The sequence below is a fragment of the Oncorhynchus gorbuscha genome, linkage group LG09 (genome assembly GCF_021184085.1).
Source record: "Oncorhynchus gorbuscha isolate QuinsamMale2020 ecotype Even-year linkage group LG09, OgorEven_v1.0, whole genome shotgun sequence".
NCBI classification, from domain to species: domain Eukaryota; kingdom Metazoa; phylum Chordata; class Actinopteri; order Salmoniformes; family Salmonidae; genus Oncorhynchus; species Oncorhynchus gorbuscha.
This window is the reverse complement of record NC_060181.1, coordinates 61646433-61671080: the sequence shown is the minus strand read 5'-3', so window position 1 is coordinate 61671080 and position 24648 is coordinate 61646433. Positions and strand designations below refer to the sequence as shown.

The window sequence follows — 24648 nt, the reverse complement described above, 5'->3', positions numbered from 1 at the left end:
TAATTACCAACAGAAGATGGGACGGCCGGGCGTTTGTGCACTTAAGTCCTTTTCTGCGGTAACATGGACTCTTGACAACATGATGAAACTTTGTTGCTCCTTGCTGAAACAAGAAACTATCAAAATAGTTTTTGGTTGCATAGGCAACACCCTCCCAAAATGCAGCAGTAGCACACATTGAAATGTCATGGAACCTTTAACCCTAACGATTTGACCCTGTAAACCCATGAGTACTCTTGCAATGGCTGCCTGGTATTGTGATGCAATCATTTCCATGGTAAAGTAGAATGTTCATTCAAATTATGTAAACTGATGTGGCCCATGTAATGGGATGTATGTTCTTTGTAATGTCAGTTCAGTTAAATGAACAAATCACAGCACATTTTGATGGTTCTGACTAGGTGGAATACAGCCATGACCGGACGTGACTTTTTGGTCGCAGGTTGGGGGAATTAGATAACCTTAAGGATTAGGGTTAGCTGAAATGCTCTCCCAACCTCCTACGAAAAGTCCCTTCCGGTTGTGGCTGTACTCCATCAAGTTACAACCCATATTGATGGGTAAACTACACGCCCTTCTTTTACTTCCTGCTTTTACCTCCTGCTCTGCTCTTATGGGGTACACTAGTAATGGCTGCCCATCCACTCGTTTATGCCATCGTTGACTTGAATGGGGACACCCTTTCTATTCTCTCTATTTCTGTGGCAGCACATGTAGTCAGGAGCGAAGGAGAGGAGAAAATGTGCATCTAACATTTATGACATTTTTGCTATTATGGAGACTGCAGCATTTGGCTGGTGTGTGTGCGTGTGTGTGTATACGTACGCACGCACGTACGCACGCACGTACGCACGCACGTACGCACGCACGTACGCACGTACGTACGCACGCACATGTGAGTGTGTGTGTGTTGTACAAAATGTCCCGGGTTCGAGCCCAGTGAGGGACAGGGACGGAACCTACTTTGTTGCGAGTGTGTGTGTGTATATGACGGTTCTTCTCCCTCCCCTGCAGGCTGTACGGTAGCACAACAGAGCACCATGGTGGAGCCCGAGCACAGAGCATCAGCAGCCCAGCGTCTTGGAGCCCAGGAGACCCTGGGCATCAGCACCCTGGACCCTGGCCACCGGCCTCCAACAATGCCCCCTGGACGCCACGTCTCCATTAAGATACGCATGTTGGACGACACAGAAGAGGTCTTCGACGTCTCTGTGAGTTCTGATTGGCTGTCTGTCTAATTGGTTTATAGTGCACTGTGTTAAAGGTGTAAATGGTGGCATCCTTTTGTCGTCTTTTTATAGCTTTGCCATTAAAGCAATACATCAAAGGAAGGACTCTTTCCCCCCCCCCCCTTCTTGAGAGCAGTCTGTTGTTAAGGGTTACAGGTTGGCATGGTTACTGTATTAAACTTCAAGGTGCTGAATGCATGAATGAGCCAAGACTGATAAGTGCTGGAAAATGTCTGGGTTCTAACCGGCGTTCTGAACATCTCTGACTTCAGCTGTTGGTGTGATTAATCAAGGTTACTGTTCTAGTTCTTTGGATGTTGTTGTGTAATTTAAAGCCTTACTAAAAAGATAAGAGCAACTTTTAAAGAGGACTATAGTCGTTGTCGGGTGAAAACCTCTTATCTCCAAAACTGACATTTTACCATTAACAAACATATTCTTTCTAAACTTCAGAAGCTACTGTATTTTGAGTACATTGTATTGGTCCTAGAGTCATGGAATGTTAAGAGGACATTGAGGAGAGTTACTGCTTTCAATGCATGAAAAAAAAAAAGTGAGGTTTTCATTAGACCACATGTGAAAACACCCTGACTGTAAAGTGTTACCCAAGTGGGTGTATGGATTGTGTTTAGTTTATTGAGATACACATTTATACATCAGGACTAAACTTCCTGGGTTCATACGCTAACACACTGTTATATATAATAAAATCCAAGGTATGAGACCAACTGGTCTGTCTTGGCCACAGGGGTGGGCAACAATACAGCCCGTGGACTTGATCTCGTTCCAACTGTCCCGCGGGAGGTTTGAGTAAAAAAAAACCACTTCAGGCAACTCTTGAACGTCTAAAACTTAATAGAATGTATGTAGAAATTTTAGTGGACCTGTATGTTTTCAAATAAGTGCCAATGCAAATTGCCTTTGACAAGAAAACAACATTAAAAAAATCTGTGTGGGCCTCCTCTGAGTTTAAATCCTGATGATTCCCAAAATGATTCAAATTGTATTGGTCACATACACATATTTAGCAGATGTCATTGCGGATGTAGTGAAATGCTTGTCACAGTATGCCCACCCTATACAGTATGGTTGGGGAAAGGGGACCATTTGTGATGTTTGAATGGGCAGAGATCTGCCATGATAAATTGTGCTTTTCATTACCAGCCTATTTACTTCTGTGGTTATTAAAGATTCTCTCTGAGATTGCTTTGCTTTGTGATCCAAATCAGCCAATGTATGCAATGCAATATTTTAGCCTAAAATCACAGCTCAGAATAGTCCTAGATTGATGCCTTTCATGTGAAATGTAATCTGCTTGATAATGAATGACTGATGTTCTGAAGACTGCAATATTGTTTGAAGATGTTTTAGAGAATGGTAATGGGTGCTTATTGAAAGTGATGTGAATGTTAATTTAGGACCTTGAGATTTAGCAAACAGACATGTAAATCCCAGCACTTCCTGTTGAATTGGACAAAAACAGATTGGTTGTTCTGTACCGTTTGTTTTCTCCTAGAGTTCCTCTGAAATTGTGGTATTACTGAAAGGTATACTCTATGACCCTGATATAGCGCTTGAACTACAGGGTGGAGTTTGGATCAAAACTATGTTATTTTCCTGAGAATAGTCCAACTAGCAATATCCTTTGACCACAGTTCTTCCTGCTGGGAGTGAGGGAGCGCGATGGGTAGTGAGAGGGAAGAAGAAGTGATGATGGAGGGAAATAGACACGCAGAGCATTCATTCGAAGGGTATGAATGGAGCTTCATAGTAGAGATGCTTGAAATGGAAGCCTGTGACCGACAATATGGACGTGTTTGACGCTAGCTGCTGAGAAACATTGGCAGGTTCCCAACTGCCGTGCAGGGAACAGTCTTGTTCCCGCAGCATGCTGTGAGACTTCCTCTACAGACCATGAGGATTGGCTTTTCAGGGAGACATTTCACTGTGGCTAATGAATTATTTATATACAGTGCCTTTGGAAAGTATTCAGACCCCCTGACTTTTTCCATATTTTGTTACGTTACAGCATTATTCTAAAAGGTATTAAATATTTGTTGTTTTTTCTCCGCAATCTACACACAATATCCCATAATGACAAAGCAAGAACAGAACTACCTTATTTACATAAGTATTCAGACCCTTTGTTATGAGACTCGAAATTGAGCTCAGGTGCATCCTGTTGTTATTTATCATCCTTTATGTTTCTACAACTGGATTGACGTTCACCTGTGGTAAATTCAATAGATTGGACATGATTTGGAAAGGCACACACCTGCCTATATAAAGTCCCACAGTTGACAGTGCATTTCAGAGCAAAAACCAAGCCACGAGGTCGAAGGAATGGTCCGTAGAGTTCCGCGACAGGATTGTGTCAAGGCACAGATTTGGGGAACGGCACCAACGTATTTCTGCAGCATTGAATGTCCCTAAGAACACAGTGGCCTCCATTATTCTTCACATGGAAGAAGTTTGGAACCACCAAGACTTCATCGAACTGGCCGTCCTGACAAACTGTGCAATCTAGGAAGAAAGGCTTTGGTCAGGGAGGTGACCAAGAACCTGATGGTCACTCTGACAGAGCTCCAGAGTTTCTCTGTGGAGAAGGGAGAATCTTCCAGAAGGACAACCATTTCTGCAGCCCTCCAACAGTCAGGCCTTTATGGTAGAGTGGCCAGACGGAAGCCACTCCTCAGTAAAAGGCTCATGACCGCCCTCTTGGAGTTTGCCAAAAGGCACCTGAAGACTCTCAGACCATGAGAAACAAGATTATCTGATCTGATGAAACCAAGATTGAACTCTTTGGCCTGAATGCCAAGCGTCACGTCTGGAGGAAATCTGGCACCATCCCTACGGTGAAGCATGGTGGTGGCAACATCATGCTGTGGGGTTGTATTTCAGTGGCAGGGACTGGGAGACTAGTCAGGAAAGATGAATGGAGCAAAGTACAGAGAGATCCTTGATGACACCTGCTCCAGAGCGCTCAGGACCCCAGACTGGGGCGAATGTTCACCTTCCAACAGGACAACGACCCTAAGCACACAGGCAAGACAACGCAGGAGTGGCTTCGGGACAAGTCTCAATGTTATTGAGTGGCCCAGCCAGAGTCCGGACTTGAACCTGATCAAACATCTCTCGAGAGACCTGAAAGTAGCTGTGCAGCAACGCTTCCCATCCAACCTGACAGAGCCTGACAGGATCTGCGGAGAGGAATGGGAGAAACTCCCCAAATACAGATGTGCCACGCTTGTAGCGTCATACCCAAGAAGTCTCAAGGCTGTAATCGCTGCCAAAGGTACTTCAACAAAGCAAAGGGTCTGAATACTTCTGTGAATGTGATATTTGTTAATTTGCAAAACGTAATTTTTTTTTTGCTTTGTCATTATGGGGTATTGTGTGTAGATTGAGGGGGAAAAAAATATTTGATACATTTTAGAAGGCTGTAATGTAACAATGTGGAAAAAGTCAAGGGGTCTGAATACTTTCCAAATGCACTGTATACTCTAAATGAATGACAGAGGCTGCTGCTGCCACCTTGCCTCCATCTTGGCACTCACCCACCAGTGTAACTTTTTTTCCGGAAGCTATAGAAATGAATTCATGAATGTCTATATTTTGTTTTTTCCATGTTTATGATATTATTTCACCTTAATGCATACTTTTAAGTTGTATTATGTGAGCGAAACATACAAATAAAGTTCTGTCACCACTACAACGACAAAATACTTAAATACGTAATTTTGTCCTTGAAACATTTAATTGAAATACTGTAGAATTCCATTCATTCCCATGCAGTTTTGCTTAATCTGGGGAGTGCCAATATGGCTGATCGGTAACTTCAAAGCCTCTCATCAATACATTGCATCTGCAATCCTGGGTTTATATACGTCATTTGGCACTAATGTGTAGTGCTCTTGTGTGCTCTTCTACTGTACACTGAGGAAAAACGGACAGGAAAACTCTCATTGACATGTCATGAGTTAGCTAGCCTAGCATTCATATCCTAATTTAATGTCACACCAAAAGCCATTTACTCTTTTAAGAGAAGGAAATCACTCACCCTACCCAAATGACACTGCATTTAGCTAACAGGCAATGTGTGACTTTTAAAATTAGGATATGAATGCTAGGCTAGCTAAATGCAGTGTCATTTGGGTAGGGGATGAGTCATTTCATTCTCTGAGTGGTTGGTTTTTGTTTTAGGAGGTATTTTGCTTCCCAGCTCATGAACAAGAGCTTCAGGTCATGCAGTCGTTCATGCCTGAAGCTCATTCAGAAGTTTTTTTTTTTGTCTCTGAATTATAGAATTTTGCATCGTTTTAACCAAATGTGAGTGTGAACTCTGGGGCCCATACATTAATGAGCTGCCACCTAGACTAATTTTAGAAGGAGAAGGAGGGCAGTTACGAGGAATATGGAGGGAGAGACGACATGTTTCTTCATCCGAAGCTAAAACGCTCTAATTAAAAAGGGAAGGGTGTAGTCGTAGTGATTATGCTACACTGTAGTGGTAACACTTTTCTCTCTGTGAGTTACTTCTACGAAGGAGTCTTTAGTTGGATGGTGTTCTCATACATTTACCCTGTTCCCACAATTGGGTAGTGGCCCTCATGCAGCGATGGGTAGTCCTAGCTGGGTATTATGACTGCTACATGGAGGCAGCTGCACTCTTAGAGTCTTCGGCTGTGCCAAAAGGAGAAACTTTTTTTGGTTCCCGAACCCTCTGTAGGAATTGTTCTACCTGGAACCGAAACGGGTTCCACCTACAACCAAAAGGGTTCTCCTATGGGGATGATAGCCAAATAACCCTTTAAGGTTCTAGATAGCTACTCTTAGAAAAAAAACGCTGAGTTGATCATAATCGTGTACACTAACAGACGTCAAAGCTCGATCTTTTAACTATATATATATTTATTTAGATTTTTTTTCATATACTTCATAACGATTTGTAGGAATGTGCTTTGGCTGCTGGAATGTGCAAGTGAAATTTTTGTCCTGGGGAAAAATATATACAATTATGTCTTGAAGACCATGTTAATTTGCTTTGAGTTTATGGGAGTAGTACATGTGTATTTGTGGGGCACAACAAAACATAAACCAATACAATCATCACAAAGTTCTTCTCCCTAAATTCCCTTTCCTCTCCTTGTCTCATTCACTAAATTGCATTCTGCATTCTGACCGCTCCCACCACACATGCTTGCTAAGTGTGCACACAAACTCCCGTTTGGCCTACAGCAATGCCTATTATAAACGTATCTAACTGATGGCATACACAATCTACATTCCTTGCCAAATGACGACAGTTTTATCACAAATTCAAAATGGACTGGTTGATTGAAGTAGGAAAATATGTGTTCCAGCAACGAGCTGAAGTTTTGGAATAATTGTGTCCCATATATTTTCCGCTTAGGCTACTTTGCAAACTCCTAGTGCCATTTCTAATTGGTTAGCCTATGCCCCCTAAACAGAGACAAGTTCCACACTGAAAATATGCAAAAACATTAGTTTGATAAAGACAAAGAGCGTATTTTCGTCAGAATCACGACGCCCGGGGCCTGCAGCGTGACGCCCTTAATTGCGTCAATAACTTCCTGCAGTCCCCTCCCCCACCCTCCTGTAATAGACTATGCCTATTGGTCCTTCTCACTCTGAGCTTCAAGAAAGAGGAGGGGGAAGGGGGGGGACTGCACAGATTTAAATGCAAATGTGCTTGGCTTCAGCAGCACTGATGGTGATGAATTTGATCACTGCAGTAATAAGGCAACATGATCGCTGAATCGTTCCTATTTGCAGTGAGACGGGCTGCGTTCTCTCCACTGGAGAGGCTCAAGATGTTTAGGATTGTCAGTCCCACTGGCCCAATGTCAGCCTACCCTTCCTAGACAATTAGATTATCACAATTGTGTATTTCATTACAGGAGCATCGAGTTCAGGCAATGAAATATGAATCTGTGGCGGGATTTATATTCATAGTGACTGATCGGTGAGAAATGTTTTCCTATTTCACTGATCTGCATGCAACAACCCAACCACTCCTGTGAAAATCGATCCCTTTCCTGTTCCCCTGGTATAAACTCCCAGCCCGTCAGACAAGGTATTGTATTGTAGGGAAACAAAAGGAGCATTAGAGTGGGTCACATAACCTGCTGTGGCCTACTTAGTGCTCCCTCTGGCTGGGAACTAAACTGTTGTCCCCTGTGGCTGATTCGTCACACCTTGATGAGCACTCTTTTGTGGCCCCATGAAGCCCTTTAGTATGCACCAACTGAGAGCAGACCTGATCTGACCAGCCCAGAGCTAACACTACCGTGAGTCATACAAGGGAGCTGTGCTTTCCAAACACATGAGGTGAACCTCATATAGAGTCATGTGTTCATATCAGTAACCAAAGATTTCTGGCCAGCTACAACATGACTTTGGACAAGTGACCAAAAATGTCATGGGATGGATGTTCATACTGGAGGTGCCAATGGCAGTGGTTGTCTTGTTGGCTGTGATCTCTGTTTGGGTAACATGTAGTTGAGGAATGGGGATTGACAGACAGAGAGCCCCATTCTCATTTGTCAGGATGAGAGAAACAGTCGAGCTCTATTAACTCCAGACACCTAAACCTTACTGGAATGTTACCGGAGAAAACAGAGGTCCTGGCAGTTAATGTGGAACGTTCCGCATGGTTCTCTCTTCTGTCTACTGTATATCTATCCCTTCTGTCTCTCACACACTCTCATCCTCTCTGTATTAGTGATAGGTGGAAAACATAGTTACATATCACAATATTATTTTTGACGTTATATTGTATCGTTCTGACAATTACGCAATATTATTGTTGCGCTAGTTGGCTGTACCTGCACCAAAACTCCTTCATAGCCTTTTCTCAGTCTTCTTAAATAGGGAGACCATGGAATCTCAATTAAATCACAGTATGGAATTGCAATACATATTGTATCGTGATATGGCAATTCCCAGCTCCTAGTGTGTATGCGGGTGTACCCTACCCTCTGTGTGTGCCCTACCTATCACTTCTCCACTAGAATAAAAAAATGACCTCTTATACATATTCTCAATATCCATTAGGCACACTGTTCTGGCGCTGTGTACCAGCATGTTAGCATTGCCTTTAAATAGTTTAACTTGGGTCAAATGTTTCGTGTAGCCTTCTACAAGCTTCCCACAATAAGTTGGGTGAATTTTGGCCCATTCCACCGGACCGAGCTGGTGTAGCTGAGTCAGGTTTGTAGGCCTCCTTGCTCGCATCCGCTTTTTCAGTTCTGGCCACATATTTTCTATAGGATTGAGGTCAGGGCTTTGTGATGGCAACTCCAATACCTTGACTTTGTCCTTAAGCCATTTTGCCACAACTTTGGAAGTATGCTTGTGGTCATTGTCCATTTTGAAGACCCATTTGCGACCAAGCTTTAACTTTCTGACTGATGTCTTGAGATGTTGTTTCAATATATCCACATAATTTTCCTGCCTCATTTTCCTGCCTCCCTTGCCTTGATGACCGCTTTGCACACACTTGGCATTCTCTCAACCAGCTTCACCTGGTATGCTTTTCCAACAGTCTTGAAGGAGTACCCACATGCTGGGTTACGTGTTGGCTGCTTTTCCTTCACTCTGCGGTCCAACTCTTTATTTTTTATTTATTATTATTACGTTTTTATTGGGCCATACGGTTTCTTCAAGGCCCACCTAGGTCTCGTTCAGACAAGACTAAATTTACACAGCTCTTAAGACCCCAAGATCACAGTAAATGCAAATTGTGTGGATGTTTAATATAGCAAAAGCTCATTTGCGCTCAAGCCATAATGCATTATACATCAGCGGCATGTTGTTTCATGAATGTACTACTAATCACAGTGAAGGGGAAGAGACTTGCTGCTGTTGCCTGGCACTAATCCTGTGAACCGCCACAGACAATCCTGTCTAGCTTTAGCTTCTGCTCCATAACATTGACTTAGATCACTGGGCTAGGATTAAGATGGATGCTTGTTTCTATATGCTGTGTGGTAAACTCTATTTGTAGCCCTATATCTCAGTTGATATAATTTATCCTCTAGCATCGTTAGGGTTGCAAAGGGAGGGTATATTACTTGAAACTTCAAGTCTACTGGTAAACTACCAGAATTTTGGTCTTTTTCAAGGATTTTATGTAATCCATCACAAGACATCTCGTGTCTCTGATTCAGAGGGGCTGTGTTAAATGCGTAAAAGACATTTCGGTTGAATACTTTCTGTCGTGCAACTCACTAGGTATCCCCTTTCCCTTTTGGATACTTCTGATTATCACAGGTGTCTGTAATTATCTCTGGCCCTATCACATGTAAAATAATTAAATAATATCATTTTAAAGTGCAAAAATAGAATGACAACGGTGTAGAACATGAATCGTCAACTTAGTGAATACCATTGGTGTTTAATATAAGGGTTCAGCATTAATTTTAAAAATATATATTTTACAGTGTCTTTGTGTTTGTTTTCTGTTTTTTGGCATCAAACTAGTGGCAGTTGTGAAGAAAAGTCAATAGTTGGACGATTGCAGAGTTAATTGAAAATAATGCCATGCATTTTTCATTAATTAGGCTATTTTCTCTAAAACCATATGGTCTATCTACTAGAAACTCATGGACAATGTGGACACCGATATAAAAAATGAATGCTATATATGTATGCATTTTTTACAAGTTATTCTAGTATAAATAACAAGTCACAATAGATTGTCATAAATGTTATGTTAATATCCAAAATTACTGAATATTCAGTTAACTTTTGTAAGTTATCGTCATCTTTGCAACCCTAAACATCGTACTTCACACTTCCTTCCCACAGGAGTTAATGGAGTGATGGTTAAATGGATATGGTTGTCCCATAATAGTGTACACTGAGTGGTCAGTTTATTAAGTACACCCATCAAGTACCGGGTCGGACCTCCCTTTGCTTCCAGAACATCCTGAATTGTTTGTGGTCTGGATTCTACAAGCTGTCGGAAATGTTTTGCTCAATTGGTATCAAGGGACCTAACGAGTAGCAGGAGAATATTCCCCACGCCAGTACACCACCGCCACCAGGCTGTACCGTTGACACCAGGCAGGATGGGTCCATGGACTCATGCTGCTTACACCAAATCCTGATTCTGCCATCAGCATTACTCAAAAGGGACCGGGATTCGTCAGACCAGGCAATGTTTTTCCACTCCACAATTGTCCAGTGTTGGTGATCACTTGCCCACTGGAGCCGCTTTCTTCTTGTTTTTAGCTGATAGGAGTGGAACCCGGTGTGGTCGTCTGCTGCCACAGCCAATCCGTGACAAGGATCGACGAGTTGTGCGTTCCGAGATGCCGTTCTTCACACCACTGTTGTACTGTGTCGTTATTTGTCTGTTTGTGGCCCGCCTGTTAGCTTGCATGATTCTTGTCATTCTCCTTTGACCTCTCTCATCAGGACTGCCGCTGACTGTATGTCTTTTGTTTCTAATATACTGTATCTGGGATGTCTTTTGTTTCTAATATACTGTATCTGGGATGTCTTTTGTTTCTAATATACTGTATCTGGGGTGTCTTTTGTTTCTAATATACTGTATCTGGGGTGTCTTTTGTTTCTAATATACTGTATCTAGCGCGCCTGGCATCGACGATCATAGCATGCTCAAAGACGCTTAGATCACCCGTTTTGCCCATTCTAATGTTCAATTGCACAGTAACTGGATGCCTGTCTGCCTGCTCTATATAGCAAGCCACTGCCACGTGACTCACTGTCTAGGAGCAATCCATTTTTGTGCTTGCCAATGAGTGTATAACATTCATGTAATATTGGTGTTTCTTTTTAGGGTGCATTTAACACTCAGATTGGTGTAGGGATTGTGTCCTTGGGATATGACCCCCCCCCCTTTTTGAAAGAGGAGGTCCGAGGTAGACTCATCCATTCACAATGATGTGTGTGTGTTGAAGGTCTGTTAATTCCACTATCCTATGTAACCCGTCTCTCTACTCCATCTCTGAAGTTGTATTTCCCCCTTTCTTTCAGCCTGAGACATTTATTATAATCAGTCATTTGTTACTGAAGCACAAATGTGTAAATCAGATGTTGGAAAATGCTAGATGAGATCATTAGTCTATCCAGTGGTTTGATGTGTTTACAATCGCTAAACATTTTCGTCTTTAGTTCTCATGTCTATTACTAGAAAAATCTGACCTAATGTAGCAAAAACGGATCCTTCCATTTCTAATATTAGCCTGTTTGTAGATATCAGCTTGTATAACACTTCCGTTTCCCATTCTATCAAATGTCTTCAGTATGGGTACTCATGCCATGTACATAAAGGTTTATTGAAATTCCCAGCCTGAGAATCAAGAGCAGGACAGACCACCAAGGCTACACCACACATTAGTGACCTGTATGACTGGCGCTAACCATAGCTAGGCTAACTGGTCCTGAAGACACACACTCTCACCACCGTCCGCACACAATCATTCATTGAAATGGGAAGCAAGGGCATTTTAAGCAGCTCCAGCAGGCCTTTTTGTCAGATTAATGGTTACAAGGGCTTGCTTCAGCAGTGACTTAATGAGTGGAAACATGATGAAGGGGCTCTTTTGAGAGGGAGCTGGTTCTGGTCCTGGTCTGGCAGCTACAATATGGAGACCAGCAGCCTTAGTTCTCACTGACCCGCCATGCTGATGTTAGAGCAGGGCCTGTATTAAAATGTCTAGGATCAGTCTTGCCTTATACAGTGGCTTGCGAAAGTATTCACCCCCCCTGGCATTTTTCCTTTTTTTTTGTTGCCTTTACAAACTGGAATTAAAATAGATTTTGGGGGGTGTTTGTATATTTTGATTTACACAACATGCCTACCACTTTGAAGATGCAAAATATTTTTTTGCCACCTTTTGCAGCAATTAGAGCTGCAAGTCTCTTGGGATATGTCTCTATAAGTTTGGCACATCTAGCCACTGGGATTTTTGCCCATTGTTCAAGGCAAAACGGCTCCAACTCCTTCAAGTTGGATGGGTTCCGTTGGTGTACAGCAATCTTTAAGTCATACCACAGATTCTCAATTGGATTGAGTTCTGGGCTTTGACTAGGCCATTCCAGGGTTCCCCTTAAACCACTCTAGTGTTGCTTTAGCAGTATGCTTAGGGTCATTGTTTTGCTGGAAGGTGAACTGCCGCCCCAGTCTCAAATCTCTGGAAGACTGAAACAGGTTTTCCTCAAGAATTTCCCTGTATTTAGCACCATCCATCATTCCTTCAACTATGACCAGTTCCCCAGTCCCTGTCAATGGAAAAACATCCCCACAGCATGATTCTGCCACCACCATGCTTCTAGGGGTGATGAGAGGTGTTGGGTTTGTGCCAGACATAGTGTTTTCCTTGATTGCCAAAAAGCTCAATTTTAGTCTTATCTGTCCAGAGTACCTTCGTCCATATGTTTGGGGAGTCTCCCACATGCCGTTTAGCGAACACCAAACGTGTTTGCTTATTTATTTTCTTTAAGTAATGGCTTTTTTTCTGGCCACTCTTCCATGAAGCCCAGCTCTGGAGTGTACGGTTTAAAGTGGTCCTATGGACAGATACTCCAATCTCTGCTGTGGAGCTTTGCAGCTCCTTCAGGGTTATCTTTGGTCTCTTTGTTGCCTCTGATTAATGACCTCCTTGCCTGGTCTGCGTGTTTTGGTTTGTTGTGGCGCCATATTCTTTCAATTAAAAAAAAAAAAGTTTCAGATATTTTTTATTACTCTGTACTTCTCCACAACTTTGTCCCTGACCTGTCTGGAGAGCTCCTTGGTCTTCATGGTGCCGCTTGCTTGGTGGTGCCCCTTGCTTAGAGGTGTTGCAGACTCTGGGGCCTTTCAGAACAGGTGTGTATATAGTCGAAGTCTGCTGTTTACATACACCTTAGCCAAATACTTTTAAACTGTTTTTCACAATTTCTGACCTTTTAATCCTAGTAAAGATTCCCTGTCTTAGGTCAGTTAGCATCAACACTTTATTTTAAGAAGTTGAAATGTCAGAATAATTGTAGAGAGAAGTATTTATTTCAGCTTTTATTTCTTTCATCACATTCCCAGTGGGTCAGAGGTTTACATACACTCAGTTAGTATTGGTAGCATTGATTTTCAATGGTATAACTTGGGTCAAACTTTAGGTAGCCTTTCCACCAGCTTCCCACATAAATTGGGTGAATTTTGGCCCATTCCTCCTGACAGAGCTGGAGTAAATGAGTCAGGTTTGTAGGCCTTCTTGCTCGCAACCGCTTTTTCAGTTCTGCCCACAAATTTTCTATGGGATTGAGGTCAGGGCTTTGTGAGGGCCATTCCAATACCTTGACTTTGTTGTCCTTAAGCCATTTTGCCGCAACTTCGGAATTATGCTTGTGGTCATTGTCCATTTTTAAGAGCCATTTGCAACCAAGCTTTAACTTCCTGACTGGTGTCTTGAGATGTTGCTTCAATATATCCACATTATTTTCCTCCCTCATGATGCCATCTGTTTTGTGAAGTGCACCAGTCCCTCCTGCAGCAAAGCACCCCCACAACATGATGCTGCCACCCCCGTGCTTTACGTTTGGGATGGTGTTCTTCAGCTTGCATGCATTTTTCCTCCAGACATAACGATGGTCATTAGGGCCAAACCGTTCTATTTTTGTTTCATCAGACCAGAGTACATTTCTCCAAAAAGTACAATCTTTTTCTACATGTGCAGTTGCAAATCGTAGTCTGGCTTTTTTTATGGCGGTTTTGGAGCAGTGGCTTCATCCTTGCTGAGCGGCCTTTCAGGTTATGTCGATATAGGACATGTTTTACTGTGGATATAGATACTTTTGTACCTGTTTCCTCCAGCATCTTCATAAGGTCCTTTGCTGTTGCTCTGGGATTGATTTGCTTTTCGCACCAACGTACATTCATCTATAGGAGGCACAGTCTACTTAGTGAATGTAAACTTCTGACCCACTGGATTTGAGATACAGTGAAAAATAAGTGAAATGTGTAAACTTGTGTAATCTGTAAACAATTGTTGGAAAAATTACTTCTGTCATGCACAAAGTTGTTGTCCTAACCGACTTGCCAAAACTATAGTTTGTTAACAAGAAATTTGTGGAGTGGTTGAAAAATGATTTTTAATGACTCCAACTTATGTGTATGTAAACTTTCGACTTCAACTGTGTACTGAGATCATGTGACACTTGGATTGATTGGACTTTATTTATCTAATTATGTGACTTCTGAAGGTAATTGGTAGCATCAGATCTTATTTAAGGCCTTCATAGCAAAGGGGATAGATATGCACGCACCACTTTTCAGTTTTGAATTTTTTAGAATTGTTCACTTCACTTCATCAATTTGGAATATTTTGTGTATGTCCATTTACATGGAATCCCAAAAATATCCATTTAAATTACAGGTTGTAATGCAACAAAATAGGAAAAGCACCAAGGTGGATGAATACTTTTACAAGGCACTGTAGATCATAATGAATGGGGGGGGGTCCTTCTCAGGGACACTTTATGAATACGGACCCAGGGCCGTGTCAATAGGGCTCATAGCCTGCTACACCCAGCTGCTTACTCAGACAGAGAATAGAGTGAGCATGCCATGTCATGTTCACCTTCTGGAGTTTCCACTTTGCCATTCTCGCACCTCCTCTCCGCTTGGTGAGAAAAATTTGTGTAATTGGTCATTCAAGAGTTGAGTTACAGAGAAGCCTCACAGCGTATCGTGTTTCCTGTTGCATGTAGTTCAAATGAGATGGGTGGATTGCATGAGAGAAAAGCAGTGCTCGAATAGGGGAGAGTGGGGTAAGTTGTGCCAAAGGGTGAGTTGACCCACCCCTTGTTTCTAGGAAACCATACACAAAATGAATGATGTGACCAAAATATTTATTCCACGTAGTCTGTGAAGGAAACAACAACATGGGAAAAGTGGTAAATAGGTAAAGTCTCAAAAACCTTCTACAAAGGTAAATGAATGTATTGTTAGGTTTCATGATGCTCGTGTCTAATCCAAAGTAGATTGTTTTAAGACTGTTTTTATAGATCATTTGGGTTCTCTAAATGCTACAGTATGAGGTCCTAAAGCTAGCATGGACGCGTGTCCTTGTAGCTGTGTGGGCTAATATAGTCAGTCGTTGCTTTGTTTGTGCCATTTGGCCAGGGGCAAGTTGAGCCAATGATGATTACATTTAGTCAGTTTTATGCATAGTATGCATAGTATTTTTGCTATTTGTCATGCATGTGAACTCCAAAATAGTGTATTGTTGTTGTTACAGAGCAGACATCATCATGCCCCGTGTATCCAGACATAAAACAATTCAGGGTCTACTAGATCCCCTTGAGGTTTGAAAAAATAGACCGACACTGAAGAGGTACATTGACAAAAAGGAAAACGAACAAAGCGAGTCTGTGACAGAGTAGCAGAGGGCACACAAGGTCGTGTCTGATGACATAGATTCTGAGCTTGAGAAACATACCAGGAATATTTTCAGACCAGTTTCATGAGTTTAGTAGCCTCAAATGCGGAGAACTGACCTACTAATTTGATTGGCTCAACTTACCCTGTTCCTATGCTCAATTTACCCTCATACCCAAAACTGTAATGTTTACCTGAATTCTGATTATTTCCAGGGATACGCATCATCCTGAAATATATGTAGAGATCTTTGTAATAAATCATACTGTATTTCCCTTGATGCTGAATGTGGCTCAACATACCCCGCTCTCCCCTACTGAAGCGGTCTAGATGCCTTTCTCTATGGTAGTTAGTAGATTCTGGTGAACTGTGAGTCGTGGTGGAGTGCGAGAGCTGTGTCTGGTTTATCAGCCAGACTACACTGTGAGGATGGACGAGTCACTTGGACATAGACTATGATTTGGCCGTGACATTTTCTGATGACCGGTCGTTGGCCAAGCAGGATGAGTGGGATTTGATTGGCCATCCCAGACAGAGCCACAGGGAATCTAACTATAAGGATGTAGCAAGAGCCATGGATCACTAACCCACCACCATGAATCCTGTTACCAATCTTTCTACTGTGAAAATGAGCTTTCTCATCCTATTACCTCACTACATTTTCATAAGTGAACTGTTCGTATTGGATCTGAAATGTGCTGTCCCTTTCTATCTCGTTCAGATGAAGATGCATTTTTAGTGTGTTATATTTCTCTATGTATTGTGGGTGAATGGGGCCTTTGGAGAGTGAGAGTACACCATTCTGTAATTCTCCAAACCATCACCATGACACTCCATAGACCAGCAGCTCAGAAATGCTTCAAATCAGACTGTGGCCATGGCAACCTCTCCCTCAGGGTTAGCTTGGCTGTGCAGAAAATATTGAATGAAGGGATTGTGAAAGACTTCAGTCGACACCGTCTGCAGATATGGCCCTCTAATTTAATCTTTCATGGCGACTGCTTGCTTGTGGTTTGACTCGTTAGAGAATCCGAAAGGAGCCTTTTTGATTGGTTGACACAGGCAACATCACTGTGGGGAGGCCAGGGGGTAACTCCCAATCAGCTGATGTTTTTCCCCCCCTATTTTCTTCTGTCCTCATGATTGTACGGGTTCAGTGGAGAGCTCTTCAAACCAGGAAAACACTTTCATTCTGTGTCTAGACTGTGTGTCAATGAATGAATCACAGACAGTCCTAGTACTGTCTGCTACTGCTCATGTGTGATTACTCTCTAGAGAGAATATGCCACCTTGGTAGTGAATTTGTCAGGATGCTCACTCCTGTCATTCATCATTACCTCAACCTCATTACCTCTATGGCACCCTGGTAATTCTCTCCAGCTTCACTCTGAACGTCCTTGGAGTTTCCTGTCCCATTTTCACCTTCCTCCTCTGTCAGCCTAGTAGTCCTGTGTAATCACCAGGCATGTGAAGGTGGGCACATGCATTTGAACCCTGTATGAGCTCGTTGGCAAAGCGCCACATGGAATTGCAGATGGCCTGTCTATCTGGGGTCGCCATGGTTACACCAAGGGGCAGGGGGAGGAGGACTGGGGGAGGAAGGGGGTGTGTGTCGGCCTCTGTTGGTTGCCGTGCTGCAGAGTTCTGAGTTCTGTCTCCCACTGATCTGCGCTGCCATTTTCTCCGGAGAGGGGGGGGGTCTAGATGTGATGCGATGCAGGGTTTTAATGGGATTGCAGTGGGGGTGGGGGGTGGTGCTAGCAAGTATATACGAGGCACACCAATTAGGTGCAACATATTCAGGTTACACACCATGTTCCTTGTGTATGCGGCCCTCATATTAAAATGCCACGGCGGAAAATATGGTCGACAATACTGAAATATGGCATCTTCTGTTTAGCGGGGGTAGGGGGCATCATGAAAATATAAATGTTGGGCACCTTATTTTTACCTTTATTTAACTAGGCAGGTCAGTTATGAACAAATTCTTATTTTCAATGACTGCCTAGGAACAGTGGGTTAACTGCCTTGTTCAGGGGCAGAACAACTCTTTTTTTTTTACCTTGTCAGCTCTGGGATTCGATCTTGCAACCTTTCGGTTACTAGTCCAACGCTCTAACCACTAGGCTACCTGCCGCCCTTATCAAAGGAACAAGTTCTACCTCGTCCTCTACCCCTGCACATTGATCTGGTACTACCTATATACACAAAAGTATGTGTGTATTCAGCTATTTCAGCCGCACCCGTTGCTGACAGGTGTATAAAATCAAGCACACAGCCATACAATCTCCATAGACAAACATTGTCAGTAGAATGGCCTTACTGAAGAGCTCAGTGACATTCAACGTGGCATCGTCACAGGATGTCACCTTTCCAACAAGTCAGTTCGTCAAATTTCTGCCCTGCTAGAGCTGCCTCTGCCTCTGGAAGCAACACCAGCACAATAACTCTTCACCAAGAGCTTCATGAAATGGGTTTCCATGGCCAAGCAGCCTCACACAAGTATAAGATCACCATATTAAATGCCAAGCGTCAGCTAGAGTGGTGTAAAGCTCTGGCGCAGTGGAAACACGTTCTCTGGAGTGATGAATCACGCTTTACCATCTGGCATTGTGACAGACGAATCTGGGTTTGGCGGATGCCAGGAGCACGATATCAGCCCAAATGCATAGTGCCAACGGTAAAGTTTGGTGGAGGAGCAATAATGGTCTGGGGCTGTTTTTCAGGGCTAGGCCCCTTAGTTCCAGTGAAGGGAAATCTTAATGCTACAGCATACAATGACATTCTAGATGATTCTGTGCTTTCAACTTTGTGGCAACAGTTTGGGGAAGGCCCTTTCCTGTTTCAGCATGATAATGCCCCCGTGCACAAAGTGAGGTCCATACAGAAATGGTTTGTCGATATCTGGGTGGAAGAACTTAACTGGCCTGCACAGAGCCCTGACCTCAACCCCATAGAACACATTTGGGATGAATTGGAAGGCCGACTGCAAGCCAGGCCTAATTGCCAAACATCAGTGCCCAACCTCACTAATGTGGCTGAATGGAAGCAAGTCCCTGCAGCAATGTTCCAGAATCTAGTGGAAAACCTTCCCAGAAGAGTGGAGGCTGTTATTGCAGCAAAGGGAGGATCAACTCTATATTAATGACCATGATTTTGGAATTAAATGTTTGACATGCAGGTGTCCACATACTTCTGGTCATGTGGCATATAATCACCATTGTTGTGTATTTTATTCCTCTTCTGCTTTTAATATTTGTATTTTTATGATTATTTTTTAAACTCTGCATTGTTTTGGAAGGGCTTGTAAGCAAGAATTTCACGGTTTAGTCTACGCCCTGTGGTATTGGACGCATGTGACCAATACAATTTGATTAGGTTTCTGTATCGTAACACAAGTCTCTTTCATTTAAGAATGATGAGCTTTTGCACTCTGTTGTGAGTGGATAAGTATGAAACTGCAAAGTCACCTTTTGTTCCAGTTACATTAAGCAATTTCTTTGAATATTAGGTTTGTATGTTCAGTGTAAACGTGGTCTTTATGCTCTTCTGCCAGTCTAAATGATTGCTCTATCAGTCTGAACATATGGTTTCTTATGTTGAACTCTGAACCTTTTCAGTTGCCTCTCGTGCCATGAAATTGAAATCCCACACATGGTGATGTGGGAGAGATTGTTTTCCATCGTACACCAGTCTTCCTGCCTGCCTGCCTCCCGTGTTGTAATGTAATTGGGTCTTGCAGGACGAGAAGCACAGGGATGAACAGCCAAGAGCTTATCTGGTGTCCTCATGGCTCAGAATACAGAATATGGTGGTTGGTAGGAGGGACACACACTGGGAGATTCTCAATTGGTTTTGCTAACTCCTCTCCTCACCTCTGGGGGGGGGGGAGTCAAAGGTAATCAAGGAGAGGAGGAGAGGAAACGTGGGAAAAAAATGATCTTGTATGGAATGAGACTCCTCTTCCACTTGTGCGTCATCAGGCAAATTTAAGTTCATCGGGGTGGAATCCCAAAATAAAAATAGTTGTTTAACAAATTGTTTGATAATGTGTGCATGCTTTTCTCCTCCGAAAACCAACAGCTGATCCAAAAGGCTTGTGGCTGATTCGAAAACACTTCCACGCTATTTGCCGTGAGGATACTCTCGTGCATCCTCTGTCGAAGTAGGTAATCAAAGAGGGGAGGAGCCTCCTTCCTTCGCCTACTAATGAAATGACTCTCCTCTTATCGGACGTGGGATGGCACATCTTTCCGTCATGTCTCTTTTTGCCTTGCTGTGTAGATTGAAGTGGATGGAGCACAAGATTTATTCACTCGATGCCGTGAGCGTTTTGGAGCTGCCTGCGACAGGAGAGCGGTGCCAGCGTTTCCCTCCATCTCCTCCTAGATCTGCCATTGCAGTAAAAAACAACATAATGGGTCTCAAAAGGCAGTTAAACACAATTGATGGTGTTGCGGTTCTATACACTGGGGCCACATAAAGACTTATGATAACCAAACAAACCTGCGTTAGTAAACAACCCTAAGGTGAAATATTCAGCGGTACCGCATAGCACGGTACACTCCCCTCCTCACATTCAATTACACGTTTGTCTTGTTATGGCGTACACCGTATATTTACTTAGAGTAAAAATGCTTAACTTGCTTAACCTGAGATTCTATAGGTTCTTCCATGTGCAAAGGGACAAGTGATGACTTCATGAATCTGTTCCTATAGAAACTGAGATGGTTCTTGTCACTACAGTAGCTAGCTTATTCTGTTTGGTTCGCTCTCTGCTTTGGAGAGATTCTGCCTGCCTTTGTCTGACAACATGTCTGTGTCAATTCACAAAGGCACGAGACTTACGCAAACACTGTTCCGGGGCAATTCTTCGACTCTAGTTTGGCTCTTTCCCGCTGTAAACATGCATTTATTCCTTTTGAACTGTGCCCCTTGATGATGCAATTCAGATTCTTTCATTACCTTGCATTGGAACTAAGGCCCTGCTGGCGTGAGTCGGTAGCAGCAGTATTGGTGGTGGCACAGGCTACACAGTACACTGTAGAGTCATAGTGGTTGGGTGTGGAAGCTATGCAGCTCATTGCAAGCTTACTGCTTTCCCTGGAAGCCCTTGTGGGAGGCTGTATGCAGGCGCTTCACAGTTGCATTGCTCCTCCATGAATTATGAATTTCTCATTGATATTCCAAAGGCTAATTACGATGTCACTGCAGATGAGCCGCATGCAATCACAGCCTTGACATACCCTCCCCACCCCACCGCTCGTCCACGGCCTCGCCTCTCCCATCTTTATTAACCAACTCCTATAGGGAGGTGAGTTCGACATGCTTTCATCACACAATGTATCCTCAAGATGCCCTTGTCTGTAATAACTAAGAATAAGTCATTTTGAGCACAGCAAGGACATGAGCTGTGGGGTAAGGATGGAAACGGGTAACCCTGTGAGTTAACCACCGCCACTGTCTCCTTTAATGGAATGTTCTGCTGTGCTTAGTGTCTGGATGGAAATTAAATGCACCCCTCCCCCCAGTTGCATTTCACCTTAGCCCTGCCCTCATACTGAGCACTTGAGCCTTGGGCAATATGCCTGCGATGATGTCACGATCTTGATGCGTTTGGCTTTGACTTTCATTGCAGCATTCCTTGCAGCTCTACCTGGGCCTCTCTTTCCCTCTCTCCTTCCCTCTCCCTCTCTCTTTCCCTCTCTCTGCGTCCCACTGCTCTAAGGCTTTAATTGAATTTGGGGTATCTGGGGAAACGGAGCAAGAGGGAGAGAGGGAGAAGGATGAGAGATGAAGAGAGACTGATTTGTCTCCAGAACTCTGGATCGGTGGGCCCCAGCTGTGCACAGCTCAGCCCGGCTCGGCAGATATTGACGTGACAGCAGTGCTCTCCCAATTAAACTGGAAAGTGTTACATAAGCCTCCAAGAGGAACTAATCACATCAAACCATGAATGGTAAAACACAAGATTTAATTTGGCCCGAGGCGCCAATGCTTCTGCCAAGTTCGCATTGCCTAGCAGGTTCCCTGAGTTTTGGTTATTTCATTGTTCAAGTTTTATCTCTGTGAACTTCATGGAGGTACTGTATACTGGTACTATATTGAACGATGGACTGGGCATCCACACCGTGAAGGCTTTCTGTCCTTGTCTCTGTTGCAGAGTTCTGCTCGGAAGTGCAGAGCTGAATGAATCAAAGGCAATGGAGGCCGAATGTGGGACGTTCTCTTAATTGATATCAAAGGGTTTGTCCCTGTCGATTTCTCCTTTCACAGAGCCAGCATGACTGGTATTTGTTATGGGCATTGAGGTTTCTAGTCTCTCACAACAGAGGCAAGCGGTTGTTTTGGTCTGTCTGTCACTGTCACTGCCAACAATGTGGCTACCTCTGGAAGCATATTGGCAAAGCCATTACAGGGAGAAGCCAATGTACCCTCATCAGTCATTCAGATATTTCATTGCCGTGCCGTTCAAAGCTATGGTCTGTTCTGGTTGTTGTTGATCACGGGTATTCTCTTGCCTGTTCTGTAATAGGCTGATAGCCTTGACTATATTCCCTCCGTTGTCAGTTACGACAAGTAGGATCTTCTCCTCTGGTATGCCCCATGCATCCAGTGTGCAGTCAATTAGTACTCCGGTGTGTGGATCCGAAATCCAATGGAGGTTGAGCAACACAACACAAGCTGTGCCTTGTTGGAGGAAGGGTGATATTCCCATAAACGAAGCAGTCCGTCCTTTTCTTGCTCCATCCGTCTACATACAGGGTTATTTTTCATACCTCTTTCTGTATCCATTAGCAAAGCAATCAACCCTTTTATTCGTGCAGCGCCAGTAGTTTTAAAATGGGGTTTTACATTTCTGAAGGCTGGCTCATCACGGTCTTGTGGACTTGCCAGACTGGATGAATAAATTAACCAGTGCTTCTTATCTTTCTTTTTTACTCATTTTAATTAGGTTGCCATGTTTCTGCCCTTTTCAGGCAAACTGCTAAAGTGGGTTGTCCTAACGTTGACATGCAGCTACTAATAGCTGGTGACTGTCTCACCTTGTCTTTATCCAGAAATTGTTTGTAGGATTCTTTGTGGGCGCTGTCCAGATGAACTTTAAGGTTGGTTTGGTTTTCCCTTTTCTCTGTTCCACACGCTGCCATCTTCTGTTCCACACGCTGCCATCTTCTGTTCCACACGCTGCCATCTTCTGTTCCACACGCTGCCATCTTCTGTTCCACACGCTGCCATCTTCTGTTCCACACGCTGCCATCTTCTGTTCCACACGCTGCCATCTTCTGTTCCACATGCTGCCATCTTCTGTTCCACACGCTGCCATCTTCTGTTCCACACGCTGCCATCTTCTGTTCCACACGCTGCCATCTTCTGTTCCACACGCTGCCATCTTCTGTTCCACACGCTGCCATCTTCTGTTCCACACGCCGCCATCTTCTGTTCCACACGCTGCCATCTTGTGACTTCCGGCGCTGACTGAGATGGCCGCCTCGCTTCGCGTTCCTGGGAAACTATGCAGTTTTTTGTTTTTTTTAACGTGTTATTTCTTACATTAGTACCCCAGGTCATCTCAGGTTTCATTACATACAGTCGAGAAGAACTACTGAATATAAGATCAGCGTCAACTCACCATCAGTACGACCAAGAATATGTTTTCCGCGACGCGGATCCTGTGTTCTGCCTTACAAACAGGACAACGGAATGGATCGCATGCAGCGACCCAAGGAAACGACTCCGAAAAAGAGGGAAACGCTGCGGTGTTCTGGTCAGACTCCGAAAAAGGGCACATCGCGCACCACTTCCCAGCATTCTTCTTGCCAATGTCCAGTCTCTCGACAACAAGGTTGACGAAATCCGAGCAAGGGTGGCATTCCAGAGGGACATCAGAGACTGCAACGTTCTCTGCTTCACGGAAACATGGCTTACTGGGAAGACGCTATCCAGGGCGGTGCAGCCAACGGGTTTCTCCATGCATCGCGCCAACAGAAACATACATCTCTCTGGTAAGAAGAGTGGCGGGGGCGTATGCCTCATGACTAACGGGACATGGTGTGATGAAGGAAACATACAGGAACTCAAATCCTTCTGTTCACCTGATTTAGAATTCCTCACAATCAAATGTAGACCGCATTATCTTCCAAGAGAATTCTCTTCGATTATAATCACAGCCGTATATATTCCCCCCCAAGCAGACACATCGATGGCTCTGAATGAACTTTATTTAACTCTTTGCAAACTGGAAACCATTTATCCGGAGGCTGCATTCATTGTAGCTGGGGATTTTAACAAAGCTAATCTGAAAACAAGACTCCCTAAATTTTATCAGCATATCGATTGCGCAACCAGGGGTGGTAAAACCTTGGATCATTGTTACTCTAACTTCCACGACGCATATAAGGCCCTGCCCCGCCCCCCTTTCGGGAAAGCTGACCACGACTCCATTTTGCTGATCCCTGCCTACAGGCAGAAACTAAAACAAGAGGCTCCCACGCTGAGGTCTGTCCAACGCTGGTCAGACCAAGCTGACTCTACACTCCAAGACTGCTTCCATCACGTGGACTGGGACATGTTTCGTATTGCGTCAGATGGAAATATTGACGAATACGCTGATTCGGTGTGTGAGTTCATTAGAACGTGCGTCGAAGATGTCGTTCCCATAGCAACGATAACATTCCCAAACCAGAAACCGTGGATTGATGGCAGCATTCGCATGAAACTGAAAGCGCGAACCACTGCTTTTAATCAGGGCAAGGTGTCTGGTAACATGTCCGAATATAAACAATGCAGCTATTCCCTCCGCAAGGCTATTAAACAAGCTAAGCATCAGTACAGAGACAAAGTGGAATCTCAATTCAATGGCTCAGACACAAGAGGCATGTGGCAGGGTCTACAGTCAATCACGGACTACAATAAGAAACCCAGCCCAGTCACGGACCAGGATGTCTTGCTCCCAGGCAGACTAAATAACTTTTTTGCCCGCTTTGAGGACAATACAGTGCCACTGACACG

At 43.7% G+C, this 24648-nt stretch overlaps 1 protein-coding gene across 5 annotated transcripts in view; it reads left to right on the top strand.

Moving 5' to 3' along the window:
* LOC124043901 (FERM, ARHGEF and pleckstrin domain-containing protein 1-like) overlaps positions 1 to 24648 on the top strand; it is an 84093-nt gene that overhangs the window by 7171 nt on the left and 52274 nt on the right. For all 5 annotated transcript variants that reach the window (XM_046363024.1, XM_046363022.1, XM_046363026.1 and 2 more), the window contains exon 2: positions 1015 to 1211. In XM_046363024.1, coding sequence (XP_046218980.1) covers positions 1041 to 1211 — 171 coding nt within the window. In that variant the 5' untranslated portion in view covers positions 1015 to 1040. The remainder of the gene's footprint in view (positions 1 to 1014; positions 1212 to 24648) is intronic.